The sequence below is a fragment of the Protomyctophum parallelum genome (genome assembly GCF_964188405.1).
Source record: "Protomyctophum parallelum genome assembly, chromosome: 12".
In the NCBI taxonomy this organism is placed as follows: domain Eukaryota; kingdom Metazoa; phylum Chordata; class Actinopteri; order Myctophiformes; family Myctophidae; genus Protomyctophum; species Protomyctophum parallelum.
This window is the reverse complement of record NC_139712.1, coordinates 46,008,981-46,036,867: the sequence shown is the minus strand read 5'-3', so window position 1 is coordinate 46,036,867 and position 27,887 is coordinate 46,008,981. Positions and strand designations below refer to the sequence as shown.

At 46.4% G+C, this 27,887-nt stretch overlaps 1 protein-coding gene across 1 annotated transcript; it reads right to left on the bottom strand.

Moving 5' to 3' along the window:
- Positions 1–209: 209 nt before the first annotated feature.
- Positions 210–27,887, bottom strand: LOC310868380 (cadherin-20-like). Its single transcript, XM_083778804.1, has 13 exons — positions 27,616–27,887; positions 18,138–18,432; positions 15,364–15,483; positions 13,403–13,570; positions 8,908–9,095; positions 8,079–8,347; positions 5,389–5,525; positions 5,026–5,147; positions 4,319–4,436; positions 3,386–3,637; positions 1,753–2,031; positions 1,206–1,503; positions 210–451 (listed from the first exon to the last, which is right to left on the bottom strand). Exons 1-12 carry the CDS (start codon positions 27,823–27,825, stop codon positions 1,223–1,225), a joined length of 2,439 nt encoding a protein of 812 aa, XP_083634930.1. The 5' UTR covers positions 27,826–27,887; the 3' UTR covers positions 210–451; positions 1,206–1,222.

The window sequence follows — 27,887 nt, the reverse complement described above, 5'->3', positions numbered from 1 at the left end:
CTGGCAAATAAGACTTATATGCCTTAATTATAAATTATACTATGCTCTCTATAACTATAATAAAAATTGTAATATCTGTATATTTATTTATTTTTGAATATTTTGTTTTTATTTTTTTTAAATCCACAGAAATACACCTATACCCCCCCCCCTGCTCCCCCACCACACAAGGGCATATGACATCAATTTGCGCCAGGAGAGGTCCCTATTGGAGTGAACAATTGACTATTTCTAAGATAAATAAAAGTATTCAAGGTGTTTTTCACTTCTAATTTTAGTTAGATGTAAAGCATATAAATGTATTATTAAGGCATGTGAGTCTTATTATCCAGGGATGCTTTTATAAGCAACGCTCGCAAGTCCGTCTCACGTTTCCCTCGTATCGCCTCTCATCCGTCGCTGCGTTTTTGTTGTTGTCGTCAATCTTTTGTCGTCAGTCTTTGCCGTCAATCTGAGATAAAAACAAAACAAAAGAAAGAAAAAAGAAAAGTAAGCGTTAAGCCATTTAGACCTGAGGACGCATCGGTGTCACCTTAGCCTTTAACCACTTTAAACATTATTTTATACTTTAGCTGTTGAGAAATAGCAGATCTACAAGCGCTACGAGCTTGTAGATTTGCTAGTTTTGACCATGACATTTTTTTTTCACAGTGAACATTTTTAACTAAAATCTTTGCTTCTGGGGTGGGTGGGGGGTCCCTGGTATAACATATTTTAAGATGGGGTGGCTGGGGGGTCCCTGGTATAACATATTTTAAGATGGGGTGGCTGGGGGGTCCCTGGTATAACATATTTTAAGATGGGGTGGCTGGGGGGTCCCTGGTATAACATATTTTAAGATGGGGTGGCTGGGGGGTCCCTGGTATAACATATTTTAAGATGGGGTGGCTGGGGGGTCCCTGGTATAACATATTTTAAGATGGGGTGGCTGGGGGGTCCCTGGTATAACATATTTTAAGATGGGGTGGCTGGGGGGTCCCTGGTATAACATATTTTAAGATGGGGTGGCTGGGGGGTCCCTGGTATAACATATTTTAAGATGGGGTGGCTGGCGGCAAAATACATCTCATTCTGTGGGTCCTTGACATGAAAAGCGTTTGAGCACCACTAACATAGAATCACAGGTTTTTCAGAACACAGTCATGATTTAGAAGACATTTTGTAGAATCTGGTCCTTGCAGGCAGGTCTTAATGGGTTTAAGTACCTCCTCGGGGGCCTCGACTACCACAGGGGGCCGGCGTTTGTGTCCAGCGCGCCGTACATCTCGGCCAGCTTGCGGAAGCGCGGCCCCCACTCGTTGAGGTAGTCGTAGTCGTGGTCGCCGCCGTTGGACTCGCCTCCCGACGACTCCACGGAGCTGAGCGACTCGGCCACCGAGCCCTCGCCCTCGTACGCGTACGTCTGCAGCGAGTCGTAGGGCGGCGCGCACGAATCAACGTCCGCCTCCAGGAGCTTGGCCGCGACGTAGCCGCGCACGTTGCTGCTGTCCTCGCCGCCGCCGCCTGGGAATGCATGGGACGATAAGTCGTTGTTATCGTTTATCGTCGGTGGTGGGAAAAAGTAATCACATCTCTTACTTAAAAACCTTTTGAAAATAGCAGATGTACAACCTCACAATGCATCGCATTGTGGTACACAAAGGCGGTAAGCAAAAGTGCCATTTTAAGTTTTAAGCACATTTTTACTATATTGTATTTTTTGGCCCACCATAATAGTAAAGTGTAACTTTGGCGTGGTTCCGTGACCCTTACCTCCTCCTGGGACGCACGCCTGCGGTACGTAGCGCGACAGGCTCTGGATCTCCGGCAGCATGTCCTGCCTCATCTTGCCCAGCGGCGGGTGGGGGTGGTACGGCCCCTCGTGGTGCCCGGGGTTCCACATGGCGGCGATGTCGAAGGCCTCCGTGTCCTCCTCGCCGCCGCCCTCGTCGTCGTAGCGCACGATGTTCTCGTGCACGTTCTCCTCCTCGTCGCACGGGTAGGGGTGCTTCTTGCGGTGTCGCCTCAGCGAGAGCATCAGCAGGATCAGCACTGTGTGTGTGTGTGTGTGGGGGGGGGGGGGGGGGGGGACAACGAGACAGAGGCGAATGAGAGTCTTTCACTGTCACACTAGACTGGAACTCACCTATGCTTTTTATGGCATAGGCAGCTCCCGGCAGGATCCGCCGGGAGAAACTCTGCGTAGCTGCTGGACATGAGACTAATTAATTAGGGCGACACAGAGAGAGAGGAGTGTGTGTGTGTGTATTATGTGTGCGTGTGTGACTGTGTCAATATAACACAGGTGCAGACGATCAGAAATCAGCAGAGAGTGAGTGACGTTTGCGCTACTCTATGCCGAATTGAAGTGGACTTGGACCCAGACTTTTTTTTTCTCTCCCTGGAAATAAAAACGTGTTACAGGCTACTGTCACACTGACTCACACACATGGGAATTAAAACCATTTAGACCAGTGGTTTTCGACCTTTTTCATGCCATGGGCCCATTATTGATTTGGCATTTGAGCCACACAGACCACCATTTGATGAGATGTAGCCTCGCGTATGCGCATGCATAAAGTGAATGGCAGATCGAGTGTCAAATCGAGTGGCAAAGTGAGTGACAACGTGAATTTAAGGTTGTTTAAAGTCATTTAATGCAATCAGATAGGACTTTTCTTTTTCCCGCATATCTACCGGGTATGATGATGATGTCACACGCATACCCTCTATATGACTTATATTAAAATTATTTTATTTTATTTATTCTTTTTTCCAATAGACTACGACAAAAAAAAAACAAAAAAAAAATGTCGTCTATCAAAAATCACCACTGCAATAATTGACAGGCAGACAAAGCTGTTTTTGGCAGCAAATTTTGATTTTAGTTTTAGTCATAGTTTCTTGAATAGTTTTCATTTAGTTTGAGTCCCATTTTAGTCACCTGGAATATCTAGTATCTAATAGTCTAGTTTTAGTCGACTAAATATCATAGGATTTTAGTCGACTAAATCTACAGTTGATTTAGTCGACTAAAATGTGTTTTGACGGTTCTTGCCATTGGTGTCGCCGCAAAGACAGTTCTTACACTTGCTGCATGAAAATAGCCGATCTACAAGCTCGCGACACGCTGTGAGCTTGTAGATCAGCTATTTTCAGCATGCAACTAATTGTAAAATGACTTATAGTGGATCTCTTGTCCACTAGTCCCCTTCCTAACATTTTAGTCTAGTTTTTATTTGTTTGACGAAATTGTCTGTATATGTAGACTTAGTTTTAGTCATCATAGCTTAGTTTTAATTTAGTTTCCATTAAGTTTTGTCAGTGAAAAAAAGGTAGTCGAAGAACAATTTTCGTCTCATTAGTTTTAGTCGACGAAATCAACAACACTGCTGCGCTCACTCACCCAGCAGCACGAAGATGCAGGCCAGGATGGCGATGAGCGCCCCGCGGCTCAGGCTGGCGGGGAGGCTGTAGGCCTCGGCGTTGCAGGACAGGACGTTGCCCTCGCCGTCGCAGCTGCACACGCGCACCGTCAGCGTGCTGGTGCTGGTCTGCACCGGCTCCTCGCCGTCCGAGATGAAGATGGGCAGGTAGAAGAGCGTCTGCTCGCGCCCGGCCCAGCCGCCGCGGCGCGTCAGGATCCACGCCGTGTTGTCTGGATGGAGGAGGAGGAGGACATGTTTTTTTGTTAATATATAGTTTTGCACACTGCTCCAATGACTGGCCGCGTGTGTCCCTATGTCTGTCTGTTTGGGGTTATGAACAGCTGCAATATATCGCTGCCGCTGGGTGACCGAAAGTGGCCATTCACACTGAGCACAGCAGCTGTTGTGCTCACATCGCTGTATTTTGGCTTAAATAAATATCCCTGGTTCCTCCTACTTTAAGTCTTTCATTTCCAGCCATTCTGTACTACTACTGGGAGGACTGCTTTTCATTGTGAGTTTTTCCAGCAAATTGTCAGGTTGTGTGTCATTTTCATTATCAACACCAACCTCAACAGTCAAATGGCATTGTTAGAGCTCATAATGTACCTAAACAGACATTAAATCAGTAACTTTGATATGTAATCAGTAACTTTGTTATGAGGTAGTCAATGTATCCTGTGCATGAAAAGAGAGAGGCAAAGAGAGGAGCTATAAAAAAATAAATAAAATAAAAATAAAGCTTCTGCATACTTTCCCCCCCCCCCTCTCTCTATACAAATACAAAGAAGCCGTAGATGGATCCTGCACATTGATCAAGGTTGCAACCAAAATGTGTCATTCAGATCCAAGCAGGTCATAATTATTGACAGGGAAGGTATAGGACTATTGGCTGGAATTCATGGTTGTACCTTGGTTGTCTCTCAGGGTGAAGTTGGGGTTGTTAACGGCCTCCGGGGCCAGGCTGTAGTAGAAGCGGTGGCCTCCTGCCGGCTCGTCTGGGTCCACTGCCGTCACCGTCTGGATCAGCTGGACATGTCCATATGGGACACACAGTTAGTTTGGTGTACAGTGGTGGAATGGTAAATGGTAAATGGTGCATTTATATAGCGCCTTTATCCAAGGCGCTTTACATAGATTGTGCATTACATTCACCCATTCATACACCGATTGCGGCGGAAGCCATGCAAGGTACCAACCAGCACATCGGGAGCAATTTGGGGTTCAGTGTCTTGCCCAAGGACACTTCGACATGTAGACAGGAGGAGCCGGGATTCGAACCGCCGACCCATGGATCATTGGACGACCTGCTCTACCTCCTGAGCCACAGTCGCCGCCGGAAAGTAACTAAGTACATTTACTTCAGTACTTGAGGTATTTGTACTTTACTTGAGTAGTTCCCATTTAGGCCATCACCTATTTCAGCATTTTTTCAATATGTTCCACTACTTCTTAGGACTTTTGTATGTACTAACATATTTATGTAACAAAATAAGTTGAAAGCGTTTCTGTTGCAATTTGTTTGAGGTTAACCCCTAAAATGCCTATACTATATCAGGATATGGATATAATATAAGATAGATGTAGTGTGATATGGTGGACGTGTGTGGTAGTATACCTGTCCTGCTTTGGCGTTCTCGCACAGATACGCCTCAAAGTAGTGAGTCAGCGACGGAGGGTTGTCGTTCACGTCCTGCACCCTCACAGCAACCGACACGCTGGACGTCTGCATGGGATTATCTGTGACGGAACACACACACACACACACACACACACACACACACACACACACACACACACACACACACACACAGAGACAGTGTGAGCACACATGTTTTCGTGTGCGTTCTCGTGTGTGTGTGTGTGTGTGTGTGTGTGTGTGTGTGTGTGTGTGTGTGTGTGTGTGTGTGTGTGTGTGTGTGTGTGTGTGTGTGTGTGTGTGTGTGTGTGTGCGTGCGTGTGCGTGCGTGTGGTTACTCACTCATCTCCATAGCCAGGACAGTGATGTTGTGCCAGGGTGTGTGCTCTCGGTCCAGTGGCTGCACCGTCATCAGCGACCCGGAAGTGATGTCAATATAGAAGTACTTCCCAGGGTCGCTGGACCTCTCGATGGCGTACCTGCTCACAGTAGGAGCAAAAAAAAAACCTTTTAGCTAACAGAACAGCATTTAACCCATTAAGACCTGAGGCCGAACGCCTTATAAATCCGTAGTTCTCAAACTTGATTGTATTTGAGCGAGGATCTGAAAATGGTTTATGCCAGAGACCCACAGAAGAGACTCGTATTAAAACAAAATGCTAAATTATCAAAAATAGCAGATGTACAAGCTGTACTGTGTCTGCTGTTTTTGAGAACCACTGTTCTGAACCACTGTTATCTATTCTAACTATTCTAACTATTGACTTTGTCGGAGGATGTTTTTAGATTATATGCATACTTTTGTGCATTTGTGGTGTGCCATTTTGTCTGCTGAGCTCAGACCAAATTGAGTTTCAATCAATGTCTCATTGAAATCTTGAATAACAAGTTTCACCGCTGCTGTGCCACAATCATGCCGTTAAATATTCCCAGCGATTTGAGAGTAGAACAGATCTGAGACTTGTTTGTGCCATAACTCATCAAATGTGAAACGTTTGTTCACTCATAGCTAACAGTCTCGTAAACAAAATTATGTTATTATGCCGTTGAATTCATTCGAGTGTGTTTAGGCTAGAACATTGTTGATTTGACACCAACACACATGAGGAAATGCACCATATATTGTGTGTAATGGAGTTGACTGATTAATGGGGTTATATATTGGGGGGGTATTAAATGACTAAACTGAAGTCCTATTAGCTGTATAGTGATCGATAGTGATATGTGTAACTAGGTTACCCTTGAGTGGTGCTGCGTTAATATGCAACAGTATTTGTTGATGCATTTTTGTAGCACTTTTTCTGACTTCTTGGTGCCGTAGAGCAGGGGTTCCCAAACTTTTTTGGACCAGGTACCCCTTTTGGGGTAGATATTTTTCCAGGTACCCCCTCATCCTCGCAACACAGATAACAATATATTTACAACCACAAGCAGTGTTTCCTGCAGGAAAAAGCTTTGGCATGGTGCTGGGCGCAGGCCGCAGGGGGGCCTTCTTGCGTCGAAAATTTTGATGAATTAATTAATTTGATTCAATAATTAATTAATAAGATTTATAAATTAAGATTAATTTGTATTATTGCTCTTGTATTGCTATTGGAGACACTGGGGGGACACTGGGCAGGCACTGGGGAGGCACTGGGGAGACACTGGGGAGGCACTCGTGAGGCACTCAGGGGGACACTGGGGAGGCACTGGGGAGGCACTCTGGAGGTACTCAGGGGGACACTGGGGAGGCACTCAGGGGGACACTGGGGAGGCACTCAGGGAGACACTGGGGAGGCACTCAGGGGACACTGGGGAGGCACTGAGGGGGCACTGAGGGGACACTGGGGAGGCACTGGGGAGACACTGGGGAGGCACTCAGGGGGACACTGGAGAGGCACTGAGGGGACACTGGGGAGACACTGGGGAGCATGGGGAGGCACTCAGGGGGACACTGGGGAGGCACTCAGGGGGACACTGGGGAGGCACTCGGCTGGGCACTGGGGAGGCACTGGGGAGGCACTCCGGGGGACACTGGGGAGGCACTGGGAAGGCACTCCGGGGGACACTGGGGAGGCACTGGGAAGGCACTGGGGAGACACTGGGGAGGCACTGAGGGGACACTGGGGAGACACTGGGGAGGCACTGGGGAGACACTGGGCAGGCACTCAGGGGGACACTGGGGAGGCACTCAGGGGGACACTGGGGAGGCACTGGGGGGACACTGGGAAGGCACTGGGGAAGCACTGAGGGGACACTGGGGAGACATTGGGGAGGCACTGGGGAGACACTGGGGAGGCACTCAGGGGGACACTGGGGAGGCACTGGGGAGGCACTCAGGGGGACACTGGGGAGGCACTCAGGGGACACTGGGGAGGTACTGGGGAGCCACTGGGGAGGCACCATGGCGGACACTGGGGAGGCACTGGGCAGACACTGCAGGGCAGACACCGGGGTGGCACTTGGGGAGGCACTGGGGAGGTACTGGACATTCACATTTCATATCACACACACACCATGATTCACTAGCCCCTCAAAAAAAAAACAAAAAAAAAAAAAAAAAAACGTTTTTTTTTTTTTTTTTTTTTTTGAGGGGGCTTGGGGTACCCCCTGGCTATGCGTCGCGTACCCCTAGGGGTCCGCGGACCCCACTTTGGGAACCGCTGCCGTAGAGCAAGAGGTGGTTCTCAATGTTTTCAGGCTGTGAACCCTCAAAATAATCATATTTGAACTCAGGACCCAAACATAATCATATTTTAATTGGGGTGTCCGTGTAATAGAGAGATAGGCAGCACTCCGAAGTCCATTCAAGGTACATTTATTGCATTGTGCAGCACGGACGGACGGACAAAACACGGACGTGTTTCGGCGTCAAGCCTTCCTCAGCGTGCATCAGTATGGGTTACACGCTGAGGAAGGCTGGACGCAGAAACACCTTAAATGGACTTTGGGAATGCTGCCTACCTCTCTATTACAGTGATTCTTCGTGAGCCGTGCACCCCAGACTAAGAGTGCTGGCTGTTCTCCTGTTCTATGTTCTGTCTGTGTACCTCACGGTGTTGTTGGCGGCGTCCGGGTCGCGGGCCGAGATGGTCTGGACCACGGTGCCGATCTCGGCGCTCTCCGGCACCTCCACGCTGTAGAACGGCGAGGCGAAGACGGGCGGCTCGTCCACGTCCTCCACGCTCACGTGCACGATGGTGACGTCCTTGAACGGCCCGGCGCGGTGCTGCCGCGCCTGCAGCGACGGGTCCGCGTGCACCGTGTTGGCGCCCTCCACCTTCAGCGTGTAGCTGAGCTTCTTCTCAAAGTCCAGAGGCTGGTGTGTGTGTGTGTGTGTGGGGGGGGGGGGGGGGGGGGCAGACAGATACATGCGTTATAGCAACCCCAGACACATTTTTATGGGTCCCTTTATTTGTTTTTTAATTATTATTATTTCAAACATTTTCAAAAGCTAAACTTTTCATGAATTAATAAATGGAAAGATTCCATAAATTAGAACAAATATTTAAGAAGTAGTGAAAAAAGCCCATCTACAAGCTCACAATGTGGCACGAAGCGACACGTTGTGAGCTTGGAGATCTGCTACTTTCACTAGTTTGGGTCCCGAGGGAATGTATAGAATTTCTGTTTTGGGTCACAAGCTAAAAAGTTTTCTGAAAAATGTATATATAAGAAAACTCCATATTCAAACTTTTCTTCCCCTAAATGAATGTCCTACTTGATCACACTACAGTCGCGTCACACAAAACTATCAAGAATAGCTGATCTGCAAGCTCAAATTTATACAAGCTTGTCGATCTGCTATTTATTTATTTGTATTACATTTTTTTCATGAAAAATCGGCTCTCAACTTTGAGCTTATTTTGGCGTCCATACCTTCTTGATGGTGATGATGCCAAACAGGTTGGTGGGGTCGGTGCTTATGTCGAAGGTGTCCCTGCCGTCCCCGTCGATGATGGTGTACGTCATCTCGGCGTTGACGCCAATGTCCCGGTCCTTGGCCCAGATACGACCCACCACGGAGCCCACGGGGGAAGACTCATGGACGCTCATCTGATACAGCCCTGAGAGGGAGGGAGAGGAAGAGAGAGCCGTTTCTGACCTGATCTTTGTACTTTTTGAGGGTCGCTGCCGCGCTATAGCCCCTCCAAATATGTCTGGGCTTTCAGGCATGGCGTCGTGTGGCAGCCTAGTGAGTCGATGGACTTTTAACACATTGACGGCTTAATTAATTCATCTTTAACGCCACCCAATATTGTACGTCGGTCCATTCCACGCACGCGTGCCTTAACCCATTCTGACCTGAGATCAGATTCTAAAAATGTCCTCTACATCCTGACAGTTTCATTATTAACCCATTCTGACCCGAGATCAGATTCTAAAAGTGTCTTAGGTTTTTCAAAAATAGCAGACCTACAAGCTCGTATCGCGCCACTCGGTGGCGCGATATGAGCTTGTAGATCTGCTATTTTTCAATAGCTAAAGCACGACATGATGCTAACACCAAAATGGGTTCCCGTTCAGAATGGGTTAAAATAGTGCCCTAATGTCGGAAAACGCCCGCCCGCCCGCGACAACCCATCTTTGGGTCGCGGACCAATTTTTATGGGTCATGCAATATCCCCCCATTTTTGGGGTGGCACAGGCCTACTTGGAAATGCATTCCCCCACCCAGATATTATGTCTGTGTCCCTTTTATGCCCATATATGGAGTTCTTTGTCAGGCATGCCCAAATATGGAGTATATGCCGACGTCAGAATGATGTCAGAACAGGCCAGCTCTGTCCATGGCCCGGGCAGAGGCGGTCGTGGACAACCGTGTGTCGGAACCGACTCAACACCGTCCACGACACTCCCTGCGGTGGAGTGGAACGCGTGTGTCGAATTTGAAGTCTGTGGGGCGAACGAACGGTTCTCGAATTACAGTGGATTACACAAAGACAGACAGAGACTGGGTGCATTTATAGATAGATTATTATGATTATGATCAAAAGATTAAAAAAGGCTTAAATTAGAGACATTACAGAATGTAGTAGAATTGCTATGTTGATCCAGGTCTGCCAGATATCTCTCCTAATTACCACATTAATGCAGCATGGAATTGTGGGCCAAATCTAATCCAAGGATGACAAGATGTCTTGGGTGAGAGAGGCTAAATGTCATCAAATGGTGGTGCGTGGTTCGAATGCCAAATAAATAATGGACCTTGAAATGAAAAGGGTTGAAAAACACCCTTCTCAAAATGTGAAAATGAGTGGGATGGGAAATGTTTCATTAATATCCATCCACAAGGCTGTGGAGTGACAAATGAAACAACTTGTTTCATTTGTCCACAAGAGGGCGACAGACCTCTTCGCTTGTGTTTCACACAGCTGAGCCCGGTCCAGCAGACAGTATAATTATCATCATTCATGCTCAGTGGTGGAAAGTAACTACCATAAGTACATTTAGAGGTTTTTATTTTTACTTTACTGGAGTATGTCCAAATTAGATGGGTGTCAGCGGTTTTGAATGAATTGAACAAGGTGGACCCTGTTGTAAACAAGTGTAATGCTTAATTGGGTCGTCCACTCACAGTTAACAGTCTTTGAATTGAGTTTGTGATTGAAATGTACTGTAATTCTGCAAACTGTTAAGTGTTAATTAACAATTGTGAGATTGTAGATCAGCTAATTTCTGCAAAGAGATTATTAGCACATGTACCCAATAGAGAGCCCTAGGGGGACACCAGTCAAGTTAATTACACTGTGTAACTAATGTTTAAGTGGTTAAAGTCGTCTAACCTTTTCAAAACGCACGCCTACCGGCTACCACACACACACACACACACACACACACACACACACACACACACGTACACACACACACTACAAAAGTAGGCGTTGCATTTTCATCTGCCATGTTACTCCCATTTTCCCAATGGGCTATATATATGTACACAGAATAACTCTTTCTACTGTCCATATAGACATAAAAAGGTGTTAGTGTGCAGTGGTTCTCAAACCTTATACTTTTAGGAACCTCGTAAATCTGAGAGTGTACAAATGGAACCAAATGGACCTGTAGCAGTGTACAAATGGAACACACCCGTACGGACACATTGAGTAGCATTGAGTGTTTCCAGTGAGCACAACAACACGCACAATCATCAGCACCCTGGACTCTGTTTGAGCAGAATGGAACAGAGCCTTCATCAGAATCAGCGCTAACACCTGTGAAGGAAGCAGGGACACGCGCCAAAATGGCGTGTGTGTGTGTGTGTGTGCACAGAGCCCATTTCCTTCTCTCCTGACCAGCACTGATGTGAAGCGATCATATGCATTGTGCTCGTCCACACGGAGGCCGTGAACCTCGTCATAATGGAGCTCACGTCCCATCAAAGTAATGGGACTTAAATGTGCACTAATTGGGGGGGAATAGCATGAGGGGGAACGGGTGGTTACTGGTTATTATGGCTTCCTTCTTAAGAAGGGTTTCAGAGCCACCAGTGAGAAAGGGCCAGACTGGGATGGTGGTGGACAGCTAAATGACCCCGTCAACCTCCAGGGGAGGCCGTAATGAGAGGAGCCAGAATCGGGGGCAATCACAAGAGACAGCATGGGGGCCGAATGGCAGGCCAACGAGGGGACAGACGAGGAGGCGAGGATCGGGAGGGGATAGGAATGCAGGCTTGAGAGGAGGAGGAGGCCCTGGGGGGTAAATGGTTGGTTGACTGGTGGCCTTAAAAGAGCCTAATGACTTGTACAGTCAGAGACGGAGAGAGTAAGACAGAGAGAGAGAGAGAGGGGTGGGTGTGTGTGGGTTGGGGGGGGGGTTAGTTAAGGGAGATGCAGTCCTTTGTAGCTCTAGACGTAATGTTCCTATTCAGTGTTCCTCCTTCAGGCATTGGAATCAACCAAATGGCACACATTTTAAAATGAAATAAATAAAGCATTTACGGTGTATTGGGGACAAATAACGGGCACAGCAGGGAAAAACAACATGAGCTCTGCATGTGGCTGATTCTACAAATGCTGTAGTTCTACAAATGCTGTAGTTCTACAGTAAATCCTAACAGTTTTCTGAAAAACCTTATATGTTGCTGTCAGTGGTTCTAATCTAAGGAACCCCGAAAACTATTATTATGTATTTGGCCGTCGACTCCCATTTCAAAATATCTTGTTGCAGGGACCCCCCCCCCCCCCCCCCACCCCCGACCCCCAGAAGCAAATATTTTACTTAAAATGAGCATGTATATCTGCTTTTGACTAGGCAAAATATAACATGAGTATGACACTCGTGCTCTCCCAGTTTTAGTGGGCTAAAATGTGAAGTGTATAGTATACGCAAGCCATGGGAGTCAATGGGACAAAACGCTGTATAAACCTATTGAGACCTGCATCTGTGTCACTTTAGTGTTCAACCACAATGACCATTATTTTATACTTTAGCTATTGAAATCTACTTGGCTATGAGCTTGTAGATGTGCTATTCGTGAACATGGGTGCAAATCTTTGAATATATATATATATTTTTTTTTTACCCGTCTGCTTCTGGGGGTGGGGGTCCCTGGAACAACATATTGTCAGATGGGGGTCGGCGGCCAATTACATGTATATCATTTTGGGGGTCCTAAGTTTGAGAACCACTGACATAGAAACAGGTTTTTCAGAAGACATTTCTAGAACCTGGTCTCGGGTCTCAATGGACGTAATGCTGAACGGGACGCGGTGCGGTCGGTAGAACCTGGTCTCGGGTCTCAATGGACGTAATGCTGAACGGGACGCGGTGCGGTCGGTAGAACCTGGTATCAGGTCTCAATGGACGTAATGCTGAACGGGACGCGGTGCGGTCGGTAGAACCTGGTATCAGGTCTCAATGGACGTAATGCTGAACGGGACGCGGTGCGGTCGGTAGAACCTGGTCTCGGGTCTCAATGGACGTAATGCTGAACGGGACGCGGTGCGGTCGGTAGAACCTGGTCTCGGGTCTCAATGGACGTAATGCTGAACGGGACGCGGTGCGGTCGGTAGAACCTGGTCTCGGGTCTCAATGGACGTAATGCTGAATGGGACGCGGTGCGGTCGGTAGAACCTGGTCTCGGGTCTCAATGGATGTAATGCTGAACGGGACGCGGTGCGGTCGGTAGAACCTGGTCTGGGGTCTCAGTGGATGTAATGCTGAACGGGACGCGGTGCGGTCGGTAGAACCTGGTCTGGGGTCTCAGTGGATGTAATGCTGAACGGGACGCGGTGCGGTCGGTAGAACCTGGTCTCGGGTCTCAGTGGATGTAATGCTGAACGGGACGCGGTGCGGTCGGTAGAACCTGGTCTCGGGTCTCAGTGGATGTAATGCTGAACGGGACGCGGCGCGGTCGCCGTGGGACTCTTACTCTGGTCAAACATGGGCGGGTTGTCGTTGACGTCGCTCAGGGTGATGTTGACCACGGTGTTGCCCGCCAGGCCGCCCAGCTGACCTCCCATGTCCTTGGCCTGGATCACCACCGTGTAGTTCTCCTTGGTCTCCCGGTCCATGTCTGCCAGGGACACACGCACTAGACCTGAGGGAGAGAGAGAGAGAGAGAGAGACCTTAAGGACTACAAACCCCATGTCCGCCAGGGACACACGCACTAGACCTGAGGGAGAGAGAGAGAGAGAGACCTTAAGGACTACAAATAACCATGTCCGCCAGGGACACACGCACTAGACCTGAGGGAGAGAGAGAGAGACCTTAAGGACTACAAATCCCATGTCCGCCAGGGACACACGCACTAGACCTGAGGGAGAGAGAGAGAGAGAGACCTTAAGGACTACAAATCCCATGTCCGCCAGGGACACACGCACTAGACCTGAGGGGGAGAGAGAGAGAGAGAGAAATACCTTAAGGACTACAAATCCCATGTCCGTCAGGGACACACGCACTAGACCTGAGGGAGAGAGAGAGAGAGAAAGACCTTAAGGACTACAAATCCCATGTCCGCCAGGGACACACGCACTAGACCTGAGGGAGAGAGAGAGAGAAAGACCTTAAGGACTACTACTTAAATTCAATCACAATGTGAATGAATTGCTGTCGCAAAGGTTTTATACCAAGCGAATGCAAAACATCGAAATACTGCAGTCAACTTTCAAAAGTTTATACCAAACTAACCTGGATAACCTGGATATGGATGTATAACTAGTTTAACATAACACAGCCCTATTTACACTTTTATTTCACTCCTATTTATATTCAACATGTATTTGATTGTTTTCTTCCACCTTTGCATTGGCAAAGTAAATTGTAAACGTACAGTTTACATTTCTCACGGCAATAAAGCTCCTTGAATTGAGTGAGTGAGTGAGAGGACGAGCGAGCGAGCGAGTGAGCGCGAGAGAGAGAGAGAGAGAGAGAGAGAGAGAGAGAGAGAGAGAGAGATGACAAAACGAAAAGAGAAAGTGAGTGCACAAAGGAGGTGAATAGAGGGTCAGTAACTGGAGCCTGGTGATACAGATTAGGGTCATGTGTCAGAGAGAGAGAGATAGAGAGAGAGAGAGAGAGAGAGAGAGATAGCTTCTTGTAATCTTGTGCTGTTTGCTCTTCTTGCAAACAGCACACACCAGGCAGTGAAGGCTCACTGTTTGAGCATCTGAACATTTTCACAATTAAAAAAAATGAATAGCAGATCTACAAGCTCATAAATGAGCTTGTAAATCTGCTATTTTCTTTTCAATAGCTAAAGCTAAAGCTAAAGTACAACATGGGGGGCACGGTGGCACAGTTGGTAGTGCTGTCGCCTCACAGCTAGAATGTCCTGGGTTCGATTCCCGCTCGGGGCGCTGTGGGTGCTGGCGGCGTGTTTCCTTTCCGATTCATCAGTGCCCATACCCGAGGCGGGGTTGGCGAAAGGGCCTTTCTGTGTGGAGTTTGCATGTTCTCCCCGTGTCCCCTAGGGTAGGTACCCTCACAAATAACATACAGTAATCCTGGTCACTAAACTGCCTCATCCTGGCCAGCCGGGGCGCCTGATGGAGGGGAAAGGAACTGGTTGGAATAACGTGTTCCTTCCACGCGCTACGTCCAACCAGGGAAACTCCCCCCTGTCAGGTGTAAAGGAGCAACTTGGACACTCAGGCATGAAGGAAGCATGAGTTCAAGTCCGTTGCTCTCCCCTTGTCCCCCATATATGGGAACTAGGTTGGCGGAGGGTGTGTAGAACCCAGGATCACATTAGATAATTGACACAGGGGTGAAATATGGGTTACAAAATCGTGGGATAAAAATTATGAAAGTGTAACACGATGCTTTAAAGGGGTTCCCGTCCTGAATGGGTTCAGAGTTCTGGGAGTGTCACAGCTCGTGGTTAATCGTACCGGTCTTGGCGTCCACGGAGAAGTACGGCTGTCCCTCCAGGATGCTGTAGACCACGCGCGCGCTGTTACCGTACGAGGGGTCGTCGGCGTCTGTGGCCGTCAGCTGGATCACCGACGTCCCTGAGGAGGAGGAGGGAGGAGGAGGGAGAGAACAACAAGAGGGAGACAATGTAAACAAGGAGGGGAAGATTTAGGAGAAAAGGACAGGAGTGGAGTGGAGTGGGGGGGGGGGGAGATAATAAGGTTATTTACCAAAAAGTACTCACATTTTTTTAGGCCTGACGTCGAAAAAATAAAAAAAAGTCTTCTGAAAGAATATATATTCAAAGATCTGTGCCGTACTTTCACGATTTTTCAAAAATAGCAGACCTACAAGCTCGTAGCGCGCCACTCGGTGGCGCGCTATGAGCTTGTAGGTCTGCTATTTTTCAATAGCTAAAGTATAACATAATAAAGTAAAAGTGTCAATATTGCAATATAGATATACTCAGTTATACAAGTAAAAGTCGGGCATTCAAAATGTACTTGGGTAAGTGTCCCGTTTCAAGATTTCAAATGTATAAAAATTTGGGCCGGGACTAATTGCGATTAATTTAGATTAATTAACTACAGAAAAATGTATCGCGATTAACTACAGATAAATTAATCGCACCTTTTTTTTCACCGCGGAACGTTTCTCACTGGGTGCTTTTCTATAGTACTGAAAACTGGAAATAATAAAAAGTCACCCCATTTTGTGTTGCCTAGAACTGGAGGTCTGACAAAAAACAGTAACAATATGAAGTAAGTACAGCTTTGTGATGTCACTGAGATGTACTTGTTACTGTTACTAACAGGTATATTAATGACAGTAAAATGTTGAAAATGAGTGGCATCCTGTAGTCACTATTCATTGATTCACTGGGATACCAAAAAACATTAAAAAAAAAGGTTTCTCGCTGTTCTCGGGTTGAATATTGATATGCGATTAAAATGCGATTAATCTAGATTAATTAATCGCAAAGCCTCTGATTAATTAGATTTTTTTTTTTTATCGAGTCCCAGCTCTAATAAAAATCTACAGATCTACAATGCGTCACATTGTGGACGCATTGTAGGCTTGTAGCTTCAAATAGCCGAAACGTATATATGATGATGGGGTGGTTCATTTCTCTCCCTCTCCGGGTTAATGATAATAATCAAAATATACAAAGAAACTAGTAACGAAAGTTGCCACTAAAAATAATTGTAGTGGAGGAAAAGTACATTATATGTCTCTGAAATGTAGTGTGAGCAGAAGTGAACGTACTGAAAATTTGACATACTCAAGTACTTAGTTACTTTATACACCCCTGGGGGGGGGGGGGGGAGACACAAAGAGGAAAATAGTCAGGTTATTTACTTCCCAAGTAGCAAGAGACGCAGGACTATAGTCATGAATAGTGAATGAAGCAGATGGAAGATCGCTCTGAGAAAGTGAGTGTTTTCGAAAAAAGCGACAGTGGCAGCACTGTGGGGCTATCATGTACTTCACCAGCTATTCATAACAGACACTTCGCCCCAGAACAAATCTGTGAATACTGTTCTCTCTTGACTATAAGGCCCCACTGTCTTCCTCTATTTGTAGCCTCTACACAGTTTCCATTCAGTCAGGAACGCCAGCGTCATAGCCTATATTCAAGAGTTTATCGCAAAACAAAGGGAATAGTTATGCTTGGCGTTGATGGCTTGCAGCTATTCACGACAGACGACAGATTAGCATGCGCAATAATGCGCATGCTACTTAAATCGGGGGAGCACAATGCGGCACCGCCACCAAGGTCGAGCGGGTACAAAAAGCATGAGATGCGCTAATGAGAGGCGTGCCGAACGTAGAATTTCAGTTTATAACTTTAGAACGATGCGAGCACTAGAGAGGTGGAGCCTGGGGTGGTGGCAGAGATGCAGCGAAGGATGGAGCGTCACGTACGCACGCACGCGCACGCACGCACGCACGCGCGCGCACGCACGCACGCGCGCGCGCGCACGCACGCACGCACACACACACACACACACACACACACACACACACACACACACACACACACACACACACACACACACACACACACACACACACACACACACACACACACACACACACACACACACGTGACACGACGACTGATTACAGCTGGGGGCGTGCATGACTCCCGTGTCCTGCTCGGACTATTACCATGGCACATTTTGCAATTTTGTAATTGTATCTGCCCCTGTGGATATCCTGCCAATCCTTATTTGTCTGTTTATCTATCTGTCTGTCTTTTGTTTGGCCTGCATAGGCGCCTATGTTTGTTTATCTATCTGTCTGTCTTTTGTTTGGCCTGCATAGGCGCCTATGTTTGTTTGTCTGTTTATCTATCTGTCTGTCTTTTGTTTGGCCTGCATAGGCGCCTATGTTTGTTTGTTTATCTATCTGTCTGTCTTTTGTTTGGCCTGCATAGGCGCCTATGTTTGTTTGTCTGTTTATCTATCTGTCTGTCTTTTGTTTGGCCTGCATAGGCGCCTATGTTTGTTTGCGCATCGTCTCTGTCGGGTAGGAAACCTCGCATGTCCAAAACGTCTTACTTGTCAGGATTCAAATTCAAAGTCAGCGATAGTTAGCAGATTGAGAAGCTCAAGATGCGTTTTGAGCTTGTAAAGATCTGCTACTTTTGGTGCTTTTGTGTGACGCCATGGCATGATCAAGTAGGTAGTAGGGCATTCGTCATACAAAGGCGACCCTCACTATAACACGTGTGCGATTCTTTAATTACCTATGGGGGACATCTCTGGCACGCTGGCGCGGTACGGGCCGTCGGGGAAGCGCGGCTCGTTGTCGTTGATGTCCTGGATCTTGACGATGAACTCCGACTCGGGCTCCAGGGCCAGGTCGGTGAGGCGGCTGCGGGCCTGCGCGCGCAGCACGTACTGGGCCTTGACCTCGCGGTCCAGCCGCTGGATGGCGTGGATGTCGCCCGTGCCGTCGTCGATGGTGAACGTGGTGCCGGCGCCGTCGCCGTTCAGGATGTAGCGGATGGAGCCGTCGCCCTTGTCCATGTCGGAGTGGAGCTGTGGGGGCAAAAAAGCACTTAAATGATTTTTGCTTAAAAGTAGTATAGACAACATTTAAGCCTAAATTCAAAAGTATATGTATATTTATATATTTAGCATTATTTCCCTTTATCAGCCACTATATAATTGTGCTGGGTTTGTTTTCCTGCATGAAGACACGCAATAGTAACTCAATAATATAAACAAGCCAAGCTAAACAAAATAACAACAAAACAACAAACAATAACTTCAAGCTGTGTTGAAAGCCAGACTAAAAACGGGGGGTTTCAAGTTGGATTTACAAATCTCCTTGATGTGGAATGGAACTGAAAATGTGCATATTGTGAGACTATAGCAGCAGCACCGCCATCACTTCAGTCACGTAAACTATCACTGCAGGGAGAAAACCGCAAAACAGGCTGTACCCTCATGTCGCAGTCAGAAAGACGCTGCGTTATTTGAAGAGGAGAACATTTTTGATAAAACAAGAAATAAATAAAATATAACGAGAGAGAAGAACAGACGGTGGCTGGCATCTCCCTTAGAGATAGGGTGAGAAGTTCAGTCACACGAGAGAGACTCGGAGTAGAACCGCTGCTCCTTCGCCTGGAAAGGAGCCAGCTGAGGTGGTTCGGGCATCTGGTTAGGATGCCACTCGGGCGTCTCCCTAGGGAGGTCCTCGACGCATGTCCCACTGGGAGGAGACCCCGGGGCAGACCAAGGCGCAGTTGGAGGAAATACATCGACTCTCTGGCCTTGGAACGTCTCGGAATCCCCCAGGAGGAAGTCACTAATGTTGCTCGGGAGAGGGAAGTCTGGAGCTCTCTGGTGGAGCTGTTGCCCCCGCGACCCGACTACGGATAAGCGGTTGAAGATGGATGGATGGATGAAGAAGAACAGACGGAGACGGACCACATTTCCTAGAAGGCTGAAGACTAGTACTTGTTACTTTTAGGTCGGCTGTTTCCTCCATCGTGTTGCATTAACGGTTCCGCAAACGATTCCTTTCTCATCTGCGTTCACACCTCTGATTTGGATCAGCTGTGTGCATGACATGCCCACTGGACTTTAGGATCAGCTACTTGTCTCAGTCAGTCCTTCGAGCGAGACATACTAGCCGGGGAGACACATTCCCAAAAGCTCAAGAAATAGATATTAACATGTGATGTCATGACATGGCATTCTATTCATTTGGTCATTAACCCATTCTGACCTGAGATCAGATTCATACGAGGTTTCCGCCGGACACACACTGGTCCTGATGAACCCATTCTGACCTGAGATCAGATTCTAAAAAATGTCAGTCGTTCTTTGATTTTTCAAAAAATAGCAGACCTACAAGCTCGTATCGCGCCACTCGGTGGCGCGATATGAGCTTGTAGATCTGCTATTTTTCAATAGCTAAAGCATAACATGATGCTGACACCAAAATGGGTTAAGGTCCACAGTCTGCTCTGCTGGAAACCTTTTTTTTTTGTATGCCACACCATAGACAACCAATATGACAAAAAAAATCATCATGCTTTAAGTAGCATGTGACATGTCAAACTAGGGGGTTGTCATGATTCTGAATCCATTCCAAGCATTCGTTTTGCACGGAAAACACTCCTTGGCCTAAATTCGGCCATATCCACTTGCCCAAATTGTGCTGACCTCATCACATTTGTTTTGACAGCTATGGCTATGGATCTAATATAGTCAATGTACCGTGTCTGTCTAGTCTCCGAAAAGCCAAAATCCGAGTCTGCAGCCGTCTGGTCCCCGGTTCAATTTCTTCAGTCTAGCTTACTAACGGAACATAATTATTATACTAAACTGCTGTTTATGCGGTTTGTTCCTGTTTATGGTGTCCATCCAGCCTTTAGGTGCATTATGCAGATCTGCACGTACAGTATATAATTATTTTTTGTTGTAGCTGAAAGTTGAAATAATGTATATAAGTCAGGCCAGGGAATCACTTTATTATTATAATATAAGCAGGGCTTGACATCCCAAGTATATTTCCCATTCACTTGTCAGAGCACAAAAGTCACTTGTCATCAACATGCAGGCTTGTGATGGACATTTTCCTCAAAGAAAATGATTGCAAAATCATGTACAAAGAGTTGAGGAAACCGCAACATGCCTTTTTCAAAAACCACTTAACTTTGCTTGAAAAAAAGGGTGAAGGTCACTCTCTCTCTTAAAAAATAAAAAAGCTTTAAGGGCTTCTTTTATTCATCGTGTCTACTGGACTAGCATGCATTTAGTATTGGAAAGCTGAGATGGACAAAATGACAAAATTACTAAAAGCGTATTATTGTTAATATTTCTGTACTCTCTGACTGTACTTTTGTGCAGGAGGATGCGCACACCAGTCTGAATTAGTAGTGGCGCCGGTCCATATGGTAGAACAATCTGAATGTCTTGAAAAGACTGATCATCATCTCTGATCAATCATCTCTGTCTGTACTTCACTTTCCATTTTGAAGTGATTGCTGCAAAGCATTAAAGACAATCAGACACAGTGGCAAGAATCAGTATACCGGTCATTATAATATCTAAAAGAGAACACTATGGAGAGGTTTTTCCAGGCGCAGTCATATAGGCATGTTCTGTATCCGTCACCCTGGATAGCCATACATGGAGAAGACTGGATCATCACCTAGATCTGCATATATGGAGCCGGCCGGCAACTCTACATCGGACCTCAAACCCTGTCCCTTAGATCTCCATATGGAGCTGACCTGTTCTGATATTCCATATGTTGATCCCTCCCCACCCGTCCTTCCTCTTCGATGTCTCCCTTTTGACTGATACCTGTCCATTCAAACTCTAGACGGGCCAACCCCAAAGTTATTAGTAGAGTTCTCAAGGCCCTCATCAAACCCTGTACACTCAAGATATTGCCCCCGCTGCCACCCTTAGATCTCCATTATATGGAGCTGACTGTTCTGACCTCGTCAAACCCTGTACACTCAAGACACGTTCCTTATTTGGCCAGACCTCATCAAATGGCTGGAACATTAGGCAAAAATAGCAGATCTGCAAGCTCACATGTTGGGGCAATTTTATGGCGCAGAGTACAGAGCCAGTTCTGGTTCACTAAGTTTGGAGGGGTTAAGTGGTTACATCATCCACAGGGGCCTCTAAATCAGTGATGACATCAGTGACGTGTTAAGTTACATGTAAGTTACATGTTTAAGTTACATGTACATATAACTCAAAACTCTTTAAGTTACATGTACATATAACTCAAAACTCTTTAAACCTGTCCCTATTGTCACCAAAAACAAAAGCCAAGGCCGTAAAAACAAACAGAGGCCAAGGCCATGGCCACCGTAGCCCCTCAGTTTTCCCCCTCAAAACATCTTTTTCCCCTCAAACCACATATGCCCGTGAGGCCTTGATTACCCATCCCAAGCTGATCCTTTTCCTTTCTTAGAAAAAAAATAATAAAAAAATTGGTTTGTTTTTAACAGTTTTGAAACACTAGTGTATTTTGTCGAGAATCTGAAATTGTAACCTCTGATCCCATCTTCAAATTAATCACTCAATCATAGGACATTCATGCCCCGAAAATGACAAAATTCCAGATGCATTGTAGAGCTTGTAAGACTGGCTATTTCCACTATTCATTGCAAGACAATGCCGTACAAGTGTATATATAGTGTCCACAGTAGTGTGCAGCTTCATTAATAAGTCTGATCCGTTTCCACGGGCACCCCATGGGTGCTGCCTGTCGGGAAGCTTTTGTGGGTCTGCCAGTGCAGATGCCAGCCCTGTTGATGAGCGTTTTTTCTTCTCTGCGAGATCTGCATACTTATATAATCAACGGGGAGGCAGGCGGTGCAGCGAGGGCCTGTCAACCTCATGCGACTTAAACATGCCGCACAACCCGGGCTGACAACTAAAACACAGCGCTTAACATCTTTACAGCTCTGAGGTCTGTAGGCTATGCTGTCGTCACTCAGGATTCTGAGCTTAAAATGCAGTGTCTGCGTGTAATGTATGCCAACACTGCAAAGAAGAACACGCAACTGCATCGGGGCCCAGAGGCAAGGCAGCTGCAAGGCTGCGACAGGTACCATCACATAACTGCTGTGTACAGTGCCCCGCTGTGCTGTTTATAAGCCAAAACAGTCAGTTTGGGCTGTTTTCACAGGCGTAACCAGCCTGAGTCTAGTTACGCGGCTGTGCTTAACACAAATCTTCTCTTCTGGGGGTGCCTGGTACAAAGCATTTTCAGATGGGTGTCCGGCCGCGAACATGAATATATAATTTCGGGGGTCGCTGGTACAAATCATTTTCAGGGCGTTCGCGACCAAATACATATCATTTCCCAACTTTGGGAACCCCTGATACCATCAATACGATACGATCAATCACCTATAGAGAGGGGTGATAATGATTGATTATCTTATTATTACCATCTCTCTGTCTCTCTCTCTCTCTCTCTGTGTTCCAGCTCCACATAGATATTATAATCAGTCCATTGTGAGCCTCAGCAGCCCCTCATGTGTCTACTGGGCGATGCAGAGAGACTGGGCCCTTCTCTACTCTAGTCTCCACCTCCCCTTATTCCCTTCCTCCCCGGATGATCCTTCTTCTGTTCCTTCTGCCACATCCATGAAAGGAGAGCGCGCTAGACAGTCAATTACCTGCTTCCCCACTGACATCCCCCCCAGTGGTGGGAAAAGTACTATCAAAAGTTTCAATACTGCAATATAGAAATACTACTGTTACGTTAAGTAAAAGTCTGGAAATCATGTCATCATGCAGAATGTCCCATTTCAAGTTTTTCAAATGTATACACATCTTTTGAAAATAGCAGACCTACAAGCTCACAACGTATAGATGGTAGATCGGCTATTTTCAAATGGCAGAAATGTATACAGTGCTGAAGTAGGCTATAGTTAATGCATGTTTTGCAATAATAATCCAAATCTACTACCCAACTAGTAACTAAAGTTTTCAAATAAATGTAGTGGAGTAAAAGTACAATATTTGGATCCGAGATGTAGTGGCGTAGAAGTAAAAGTATATCAAAATTGGAAATATTCCAGTAAAGTGCAAATACCTCAAAAGTACAGGACTTAAGTAAATGCCACTTAGTTACTTTCCACTACTGAAATGCCCCCCCACCCCACCTCCTCCACTGTCTCAGATGCTTGGGCCTGGACTCAATATGAAAAGTCTTCTTTGTGCCTCTTGTCATCGACAGAGGTACGGTTGAGGTGAGGAGATCAGAAACAGAAAGAAGGAAGCGAGCAGCACCGGGGGAGGGGAGTTAAGACATCCTTTAAGTTTACAGTGTGCATGCCACCATGTCATATTCCCAAGAATGCCTTTCTTGTCCTGAGAGATTGTCTAAGTAATAGCTTGGCCCTGTCAGAGCCATCCATTTGATTCAGCCTCCGAGTCCGGACTGAACAGAAGGTGCAGCCGGGGACTGAAAATAGGCGATCTGCTGACAGAGGCATACTAAATGGGTAAAAAGGGAAGTCACGGGTGGGGGGGCTGGCACATTTAATTATATAGCCTACCATAGATGTAGTACTTTTATTTTCTTTCTTGTTTCAACGCTACAGGTTTTTCTAGGAGACAGACTCTCCGAGGACTTGTTACTCCTCGGTACAGTCAGAGCCACACATTCACTGCCGCCTCGTTATTCCCCTCAGCGGCTGTATTCCATAACGTTAATTAGGTGGGTTTGCAGTCAAACGCGCTGCTATCCTACAGCGTTTCCCCCTTCGGGGGAAAGACCGTGGGAGGAAAGGGATTTCCGCGGCATCCGTTTAAGATCAGCGTGAACAAACGAGACATACTGTGCAACCAAATTCAAATCAAGTGTTCGGTCTGGTTTTAAAGCCTTTCTGTCGCATTCGGTGATTGGGGAAATCGACTCTCGAGGCTTAAAGCAAAAACCAATTCCTTTTATGGTAAGAAAAATTTGTTTTTCTCTAGGCTTAAAGCGAAAACCAATTCCTTTTAAGGTAAGAAAATTTAGTTTTTCATGTTTTAAAGCACTGGATAATAACTGAACATGATATACAGTACAGTACATATACAGTATGAATAAATGCCTCTTCTACAATAGACACCAAACCTTATTTTAGATACTAGTTTTTTTGTTTGTTCTTGTTGTTGTCTCATGGCAAATCAATGACTAGGTTTACAATTATTGATGAAATGCTCAGGTGATTTTAACGGTTGAGGGATCAAAGTAGCCCCTTTGTGAGTGCTCCTCGGAGCCACTGTGCACACGCGCACGCACACGCACACACCTTTGTATTCGTACATTCAGCCCCGGACTGCAGATAACATCGACCCAACCCCCACCACGTGCAGCATCCGTCTTGAATTTGAATGGTTCCACTGCAGTGTATCCAAAGAAATAAAAAAAAAGTTTAGTCTGCAACACCTTGTAGTGCTGTTGTGTTCACGTGTGCATCGTGAGGTCAAAGGTGCCTAAGTTCCAGCGAGTGGGCCAAGAAAAAAAGAAAAATCCATACTGAATCTATTGTTCTTCAGTTTGTGCCCTTTGCTTGCGTGTCTGTGTGCGTGCGTGCGTGTCTGTGTGCGTGGCGTGCATGCTTGTCTATAGGTCATTTTGACTATGTATGCGCCACATGGATGGTGCTCTATAGCACCTCAAGGGCACTAAAACAACACCTCTCAGAACAAACTACTCGGACTAGTACTACCAGACCACCTTACACCTAGGACTCAGCTACCCCCTGCTCATTATGCCAGGATGGTAGAGGATGAGGACAGAGCAGAGCAACTTGCAATGGGCCTGCCTGCTTTTCAAAATACCAGTGCCCGTGTAGCCTGGTTTCTCCATGCATGACTCAATGCTCCATGCTTCTTACTATTGAAAAAAAAATAGCGCCAGTTCAAGACTCGAGAGTAAAACCTACGGTAAAAAGTAAACACTAGTTTGAGTCAGTAGTCCACTATGTCAGAAAACAACTGCCAGCTGTGTGGGTAGCCCTGGTCCAGTGCTTATAGACAAAACAACGTAACTACCTAATGATAAGGGCTGTGTGGGGTGAGTTTAGTGAATGATAAGTAGGGCTGTCAAAAAAATCGATTCGAGTTAGAATCGCGATTCTAATGCCGTCCGATTCAGAATCGATTCTCATTTTCTTTTTTTTTTTCTTCTTTTTTTCGTGCACAAATGTACCTGTACCTGACAGGTACATTTGTGCAAAAAAAAACATGTACAGGTACTACCTGTGCATGCAATGCATTATGGCCTGGGTTTCTGCATAGTGCATTTACTACCAGCTAAGCTAAGCATGCCAATTGTATTTATTTTACACCTGTTTTAATACTAATGTATTGTTCTGGTATTGAGTGAGAAGAGATTTTGTAACTTTTGTACTGGTTCAAATTTGTGCAAGCTAAATAAATGAGACATGTTCTTACTCTTGGATTTAACCTTTGTGTGTTTAAATCATTCAGTTGATAAAACCTTTACAATTATACAAGCTTTTTACTAAATGTACTCTGCTTTCATGCCAGAAGACTGGAGTAGATCATGCTAAAATTCTATTTAATTGTTTTTAATAAAAATAAAAAACTGCTTTAGAATCGGAAAAAAATTCTTTTTTGAATCGAGAATCGGAAAAATCGAAAAGATCGTTTTTGAATCGAATCGTCACCCCAAGAATCGGAATCGAATCGAATCGTGGGACACCTAAAGATTCGCAGCCCTAATGATAAGGCTGTGTGGGGTGAGTTTAGTGAATGATAAGGGCTGTGTGGGGTGAGTTTAGTGAATGATAAGGCTGTGTGGGGTGAGTTTAGTGAATGATAAGGCTGTGTGGGGTGAGTTTAGTGAATGATAAGGCTGTGTGGGGTGAGTTTAGTGAATGATAAGGGCTGTGTGGGGTGAGTTTAGTGAATGATAAGGCTGTGTGGGGTGAGTTTAGTGAATGATAAGGCTGTGTGGGGTGAGTTTAGTGAATGATAAGGGCTGTGTGGGGTGAGTTTAGTGAATGATAAGGCTGTGTGGGGTGAGTTTAGTGAATGATAAGGCTGTGTGGGGTGAGTTTAGTGAATGATAAGGCTGTGTGGGGTGAGTTTAGTGAATGATAAGGGCTGTGTGGGGTGAGTTTAGTGAATGATAAGGCTGTGTGGGGTGAGTTTAGTGAATGATAAGGGCTGTGTGGGGTGAGTTTAGTGAATGATAAGGCTGTGTGGGGTGAGTTTAGTGAATGATAAGGCTGTGTGGGGTGAGTTTAGTGAATGATAAGGCTGTGTGGGGTGAGTTTAGTGAATGATAAGGCTGTGTGGGGTGAGTTTAGTGAATGATAAGGCTGTGTGGGGTGAGTTTAGTGAATGATAAGGCTGTGTGGGGTGAGTTTAGTGAATGATAAGGCTGTGTGGGGTGAGTTTAGTGAATGATAAGGCTGTGTGGGGTGAGTTTAGTGAATGATAAGGCTGTGTGGGGTGAGTTTAGTGAATGATAAGGCTGTGTGGGGTGAGTTTAGTGAATGATAAGGGCTGTGTGGGGTGAGTTTAGTGAATGATAAGGCTGTGTGGGGTGAGTTTAGTGAATAATAAGGGGCCGGACGGTTGCAGCAGCGCAACAGCAATGGCCGCACATTGATAGGACGAAAAAACTGGTGTTCCCAATTAACCCACACCACAGACCAATCAGAAGCCTCGAGTCTTGCATGGTCCTGAATGCCCTATAGCGCCATCCGTCACAAAGTGCGACTCCCTGCCCTCCTGCAGTGCAAAACCACCATAAAAGAGCACCCCACCTGCAAGTCGACCGGGCCAGAACGTCTAGCTTGCCAAAAGACAGTTTTGTTCTGTAAATATATACTTTTACAGCTCCTTGTATTGGTGATATGATATATGTATACAATTGCAGGTCTTTTATTCTCTTGATGAATTGAATACAATGGGAACAAGCGCTCTGGGTCTTTGGTGTCATCCTTAATCAATGTACCTCTGTACCTTTTGCAAACGGTTGTGTTAATAAAGTATTAAATCAACCAACCAACCAACCAACCAACCAACCAACCAACCCATGGTGTTATGTGTGGGTGCGTGAGCTACAGTGAAGTTTGTGTTTATGTGTGTGTGTTGTGTTGTGTGTTGTGTTGTGCGTGCATGTGTGGTATGCACGTGTGGAGTGTGTGGTGGTGTGTGCGTGTGTCTTTCATTGCACGTCTCGCACTGCATGGCGCCATCTCCACGTACCTTCCCGATGTACAGCGGCTCCACGCCCGTGTACTCCTCCAGGACAAAGAACTGGTTCCACACCCAGCCGCGCTTCACCCTCTGCAGCGCCGCCGAGCCCTCTGTGGGCTTACCCAGAAGGCCGTGGGGCAGGAGGAGGAGGATCAGCAGCGCCACGGCAAAAACGGCGGGCAACGTGACCGGGAGGCGAGGAGGAGGGCGATGAGTCATGATGTTCTGACGGCGAGCGCAATCACACCACAAGAGTCTTCACTTATCTTCGCTTCTCCTTT